Genomic DNA, 7,157 nt, shown 5'->3' with positions numbered 1-7,157 from the left:
TGGTAGAACTCCTACTAGCATGTTATGGTATTTTGTCATTGTGTGTTTCCAGTATGACAGTGCATGGATAGTTTTACTGTGGCCCAACATGTCCATCTTTTGTTTGGTACTTTTATTTACTTATTTTTCCTTACCTACAATTATGAACATATCTTTCTGTTTATTTCCCTTCAAAGATTTGATGTTTTACTTTTTCACAATGTCTTAAATCCTCATGGGAATTAATTTTTGTGTCTAGAGTACAGTTTAATATTTATGGCTAATCTATTCCAGAACAATGTGACAGTTCATAATCTACTGACTACAATACCAATTTAGTCACACGTCAGGATGACATAAATGTGTTTGTTTTTCCATCTAATTCTGAACTCTCTCCTATTGTTTGTTTCTGCACTGCAATCTCACTATGTATAACATCCATTTGTCAAAAAGTTCTTGTCTATTCTTGCCTTGATTTTCACATAAATCAAAATTAACTTAAGTTCCATGAAAACATCTATTTGGATTTTAATCAAGATTACTTCCAACTCATATAATTGGAGTGATGATACTGACCTCCCTACCCACAAACATCCCATCATTCTCCATTTATTTTGGTGTCCTTTCTTATGTTTCTTCATTTATTTAACATTCCAGAAGAAAATGTTTGGTTTTTTTTTTTCCATAAAACCTTACACTTCTTGTTATATTAGCACTACACAGGGCTGTATATACTTTTGTTGCATTACATTATAAATGCAATATTTACAATTTTTTATTGTTGATTTTGGATCCTTATAAACTAGCAACTTTACTGCATCCTATCTTCACTTCCAGTGGTATGTTCGTAGAGTCTATACAATACCTACTTAGATATTATCTGAGAATGAGAGTTTTGTTTCTTCCATTCCTGCTTTTAAAGAGAAAGCTTCCAAGTATTTGACCATCAAGTAAAGCAATTGTAGATTCTGATACATAAATTATCAGTGTATGTAAGTTCTTTAGCCCTTGTTTCTATACAACTAGTATTTTTAAAGCCAATAATTGGCACTGAATTTTGCAAACTATTATTCTGTATTGAAATTTCACACAGATTTTTCTCTAATGGTGATGATTTTCTGAATCAAAATCTTTCCTGGGATTAACATGGCTTGATCAAGTTTGGAATTGGTTTGCTAACATCTTCCTATTACTGACTTTATAATGATTTTTGTTTCTTGCTATACTGTCTGTAAAACTCTTGTGAGCCTAGTATTTGTATGTGTATTTGGGTAGAAACAGGATTTTTTAAGTTCTAGATGTAAATTACTACTTTTATTAAAAATAAAAATTCCTTGTGAGTCATTTTTGTTAAATTTATTTTCCACTTTTTTAATGTTTTCATTGTCTTAAAGTTTTCATTAGCATCACATTTTCATTCTACTTTAAAAGTAATTTATCTTTTTAAAAAACTAGTCCTTTCAGTTAATAAATCCTCTTGCGTCAACCAAGTGCACTGGCCTTGCACTAGCATTGTTTTTGTTTCTGGATTTTTGTCTTTGAATTGTGGGCAAGTCACTGCTGCTGAATACATTTTCTCATTTCTGAAGTGACTATTTCCTTTTCAGCTCACATATGTTCAATTAGGCTCAAGCTCACATATGTTCAACTAGGCTCAAGTAGCAAGGATCAAAATTTTCAAAACCAAGAAATCTACAGGTTTATCTTTCTGAACCAGTGCATTACCTATAACAAATATTTTCTTTGGAAAATGTGTAAAGAATCAGAATGCTTGTACCCTCCACAACAGATTAAAACTTTCAAAGTTTGACATTATCTCAGAACCAGCAATTCACTATCCATAATTAAAGACTAATATTAAAATATATTTAAAGAAAGTTCTTCCGGAATCCTTTACTACTTGAGCGTATTTCATTTTCTGTCAACATCATTTATGTGGTTCCTGACCTCATGCTGCATGCCACAGTTAAAATGTAGTATCTAAGGAGTTAAAGGGTATGTACTTTTTTAAGTATAAAGATCATTAGTTAGAAAACATGAACAGAAATAATCTTGTACGTCCTGTCATCAAGTAGATTTAGTAGAGATATTGCAATTACCTCATTTCAGAAAAGTAGGTTTGCATGAAATACATTAATTCAAATTTAAACATACAAAATAGGATCCAAAAATATTTGTGGCAGCTCCATGAGTGTTAGGTGACTAAATACATGTCACACGTCAGTAAGGTCCCCTGAGATACCTACTTCAACAGGTTTCCTCTGGTCCCATTTCTACGAAACTTTTTATTCATCTAAATATTATTTACACTTTTGGGCTAAAGACCCAGAACATTCAGCAAATAAGTGATTCTGATCAATATACTAAGGAGCAACTTGTACAGTTTCTGGGCAAAGTGCTCTAAGTTTGGACTATGAACTGGAATAAATTTTAAAAAAATCTCTGAATTAATCTAAAAAACAAAATTACAGACCAAAACACTTGGAGTAAAATGAAAAGTATTAGAAAAACATTAACTTTTAGAAAGGCTGACTCATTGTTGCCATTAATTATTTGTCTCTCGAGAGCAAGAATATGTATATATTAAGATACCTCTGCTGCTGCTGCTGCTAAGTCGCTTCAGTTATGTCTGACTCTGTGCGACCCCATAGACAGTAGCCCACCAGGGGTGCCATTGCCTTCTCCGAAGACACCTCTAGTACAATTTAAATTGAACTATACTTCACACTGGACTTATTTAGTGACAGGACTGGATTATATTTTACTACCTTCTTACTTATTATGGTAAAAGGAAGATTGTATAGTTTCTCTCTCTCACTGGCTGTTGCAGAAAGCTAAGCCTGAACTACCAGATGAATCAACAGAATTCCTCTCTTCTCATAAAACTCCTATTCAGGAGAAAATGACTAAGGGTCAAGGGTCAACAGTGGTTCAACATTTATTTCACCATGTGAAAACCCAAGAAACACGTACAATCTTAAAAGATGAATATAGAGTCCAAATAAAATCATTTTTAAAATCTTGTTTATTGTCATCATTTACCAATGAGGAGATGCAGTTTATTTACACCAGCAGCCATAGGGGCAAGGGGAATACACAGTTAGTTAGCAATCTGTATAGGATGGACTACTTATGCAAAAATAAGACTCTTCAAAACAAAGGACAATGAGTTTCACTATACTTCCCCAATGATCCCAGCATGCGACAATGCCAGGCAATGGCCCCTGGGCATGCGGTGGTGGGAACTAATATATGGAAGAAAAAGCCACAAACCACAGAAATTTGTAAAGAACCCCTCCCCTCCCCCCCCCAATACATACACACTCAGATACATAATAGAATTACAGGGTGAGCAATACATTTATGAGATTAGGACAGGAATTTTGCTGTTAAGAGGAAAGGTAGGGAAGGAAAGGGAGAGTTCCTAACCACTGTCAACTATATGGTAGGGAGAATTCTCTCCCTCAAAATGAAAATAGTCTATCCCCTCAGGGCACCTGTTAGACCTAGCCCACCTCATCCTTAACCAGGGAGCCACTGTCCTAATAATGGGGGGCAAAAAAACCCAATAACACAAACCAAGAGGGAGGTAATGTGAACCAACCACTACTCAAAACTATTTCCAATTCTTCCTTTTAAGCAGGAGAAAAGGCCAGAAAGGAAACAGTAATGTCACAATCTGAGCTCCCTCTCTGAAGTAAGAGTGGACCATGACCTTAAGTTTAGCCTGCTTCCCAGACATTATTAGACAGGCCAGAGTCTCACTTAGACCCTCCTTTCCTTCTGCATCTCCTTAGAAGGAGATGTTTATTAAAAAGTCAAGGACATATAACCCCAAATTATTTTAGTTCTCGCCAAGGTCTGACTTTTTAAACAGTTATTACAATTCTGGAAGCCCAATCTGTAGCTATACCCTGACCCTGAGCAGGACAACTCTAGAGGGAGAATGCAATAATAAACAGCCTCGAGGCCCTATTACTATGCTTTCCTTACCCCTGTAGAGTGTGTAACCCAAATCAGTCCAAGGAACAGTCCGAACAGTTCCTTCTGGGATAAGGAAGGATTCATGCACAGCAAGCGTTAAAGAAAATGGATCAGGACCTACTCCATTCCTGTGTGTCAGTCCTTTACCGCTTTTCTGCTTAGGTCCTAGAGGCAAAATCCAAGTGGAGGTGGGAAGATAAAACTTCTCAGAAAGTAAGACACAGCTGGAAGGCATACCAGCAAGGCAGTCCTACGGGAGAAATGCTTAGGTATGACACTGCTTATCAAATACAAAAAAATTACTTTCTCCTCCCATCCCAACCCCAATAGAGGGAGCCATGAGAAAGATTCTGCTCTCTCTCACAAACACAAAAACAAAACAAACTTAAAAGAAGTCAAGGAAAGGGAAACTGGGCAGGCTTCAGAAGCCAGAGAATCAAGAGATAAACTAAAACTGGTCAGCGTGAATGAAGAGTGGCAGGCAGCACCCGGGGTGATGAGCTGCACCAGATAGGCAGTGGAGCAGGGACTGGAGGATTTGGGGCCAAGCCAGAAAAATGAGGCTGGGCCCCTTACTGGAGCACAGAATGAGGTAAGAAAACATTTCAAATAAAGCAGCACCGTTCCCGCTCACCTTGGGGGCTCCCACCCCTCTACACAGCATAAACTTCAATCAGGGAGTCAAGTAGAGAGTAGTTTTGATACATAGCTCACAGTTCCCATCCTCCTCTACCCCATTCTCTAAAACCAGGGGATTTCTGGGGGTCCTTTCCTTGAAAGGTCCTGTCCTTCAAGCAACAAAAGGACAGCTCTTGTTGTCAAGAAAGTCCAAAGGGGACTGAGTCGAAAACACTGCCCTGTGTGAGAGGCAGGTGGTGACTGTCTAGACGTTCACCACAACAAAACTCTGTGACTGCCCAACCCAAGGAACAGGGGTGTTCGATAGGATACTGCACAGTCAGATGAGAGATGACCCAGTATTGCTCCTTGGCTCCCAGCACATTACTCACTACAGTTGGAAAAGGTCCCCTCTGGGCTCAACTTTGAAAGCTCAGCCTCCTGGCTAGCCATGATGCTTTCCATAGTTCACTTCTGTCCTGAAAGTGGGAGGCAGGTAGTGACCTGGCATAATAACCAAGTTAGACCCACAGACTGGCAAGGTAACTAGTGACTTGAGTAGGAAAACGCCCCACTGAACTGCTGTCCACAGCATAATACATCCAGTTAAGAATCTTGCAGTTTGAAAGATCGTGCATAGTTGCAGAAGACCCTGCTACCTCCCCAAGGGATCCTTACTCAATCCTCAGCCTGCTTGGATAACCAAGTTGTCCATCTGCTAAGCCTATGCCACTAGATGCGGTGCAAGAAAGAGGGCCCTTTTCAGCAAGATGCTAGCCCAAGTCCCCAAGTCCGTTGACATCATTTTTAAATGCTGGACCTTTGGGAAACTGGTGACTTTGAGCTTTTCTTCTCGTTGCAGTCAAGACCACAGAGCTTCTCCTACAGATTCGGCCAGGAATTTTTTCATAGTTTTCCTAGACTGGAATGCCTAGTATCCAGCTCTCATCACTGACTTGGATGTGTCTTGAAGAAACCCAAGGTTGAGAGAGCAGAGGTGTCCCACTGCGGCCCAAAGATAAAGGCCTGTCCATCAGTTATGTCCAAACTGTCAGTTACCCAGAAAGCCCTTGATAACAGGCAGACAGAAAGGCTGACGAACCAAAGAGCGTTATATGCTGGGTGCACAGCTGCTCACCTGCGCACTGGGGACAGTACAGGGTTCTTGTGCACTAGAAATCAACCGCGGCACGGTGAGCGGGATCCATAGTACAGCTCCTCCTTATTAGGATTTCAAAGCTGACCCAACGTAATACACTTATACAAGGATCTGAATTCCTAAATTCTTCACTTCGGGTTTTCAAAGGATAGGATCTTCAATGGGAATTGGGACTTTTGTCTGATTTTTTTTTTTTTTTTTCTACTTAGCTACCTAACTTCTCAAAACCACAGGACTGGTCTATGTTATTGTCCTGGTTACCCTCAGACTCTCACGTGGCGGCTACTGGAACTCTGGAGGTGAGCGTTGCAGCTGCTGATCAGGCCCATTCCCAGATTCTCCAGGAAGGGAGCAAAGCGGGAGGCGACACGCTCCTTTATCTTCAACTGGCTGAATGCCAAAATCCTTCACGTTACCAGTCTCTGCGAATTCCAGGTAGAAGTAGCCACACTTGACTGCCCGGTGCACCTCAAAGCAGAAGCCCAAACAAGAATCCTCTATCAGGTCTACGTATATCTCCTGAGCGATGGCCTCCAGCTTGTTAGTATCCAGGTTAGCCAAGGAAATTTCCTCCATTTTAATCTGTAAACGGCCGTGGAGAGGGCGCTCGGATTACTCACAGCTGCACCGGCGGCAACACGTCGGGCTCGGAGGGCCGCGCCTAGGCCTCTGGGCCTGTCAGGGCCGCGTCTTCAGCGGCGAGTGCGGAAGCCTCCGCCGCGGCAACGGCAGGGGAGCAGCAGTCACCGGCGACTGCTCGGGAATCCCAGGTCCTTCCGTTTTTTCTGGCGTTTCCCGGGGCTGGGACGTGCAGCTCGGGCTGGCCGGGACTCACCGCCGCCACACGGTGTGGGTGCCGCTCTCCGCCGCCGCAGTCTCTTCCGCTCGCTGGTCCCGGCTTAGCCCCGCCTCCCCACTTCCGCTCCTCAGCTCGCCTGCGCACGGGCGGCGCGCAGACGCGCGGGGCTGGTGCCTGCGCGCAGCTGCCTGGCGAGTGTTGGCGTTCAGGAAGATGGGTGGGAAGAAGCTAAAGTATGTTAGACTTTCATTATCTGTAGTGGTAAAACGGTGCTAAGGATGCTATTTTATGTTATTTTGTTTACGAATTTAAACATTCGCTATTGAAGTCAGCATCCATGCTTGATGTATTCCCTCTTAAAAAAGACGACAGCTATGTGCATGTTTGTGGTATGAGCTGAAGTACAGTTTTAGCATTTGTTATCTGGATGTTTGAAAATTTGACGTGTAATTGACTTATAATCATTTATACCACCGCCGCAGTTGTCATTTAAATCCACTAGATGGTGCAAGGAAACAAATTACAGTATAATTTTTATCTTTCAGTCTTTTTTTTTTTTTAATGAAAAACTAGGCACTAAAGACATAATTCGTATGTATTGATCACATGAACCTAAGG

General features: G+C 41.2%; 1 protein-coding gene across 1 annotated transcript; it reads right to left on the bottom strand.

Annotated features, from left to right (window-relative positions):
• Nucleotides 1–2,986: 2,986 nt before the first annotated feature.
• ATXN7L3B (ataxin 7 like 3B) lies at nucleotides 2,987–6,456 on the bottom strand. Its single transcript, XM_060413989.1, has one exon. The coding sequence runs from the start codon at nucleotides 6,314–6,316 to the stop codon at nucleotides 6,023–6,025; it is 294 nt and encodes a 97-aa protein (XP_060269972.1). The 5' UTR covers nucleotides 6,317–6,456; the 3' UTR covers nucleotides 2,987–6,022.
• Nucleotides 6,457–7,157: the final 701 nt, after the last annotated feature.

Source organism: Ovis aries, chromosome 3, assembly GCF_016772045.2.
Source record: "Ovis aries strain OAR_USU_Benz2616 breed Rambouillet chromosome 3, ARS-UI_Ramb_v3.0, whole genome shotgun sequence".
In the NCBI taxonomy this organism is placed as follows: domain Eukaryota; kingdom Metazoa; phylum Chordata; class Mammalia; order Artiodactyla; family Bovidae; genus Ovis; species Ovis aries.
Note: the sequence above shows the minus strand (reverse complement) of the source record. Positions and strands in the feature narration are given on the sequence as shown.

Excerpts from the sequence above, each read along its gene's own strand:
- ATXN7L3B (XM_060413989.1), bottom strand. The coding sequence starts at position 6,316 with ATGGAGGAAATTTCCTTGGCTAACCTGGATACTAACAAGCTGGAGGCC.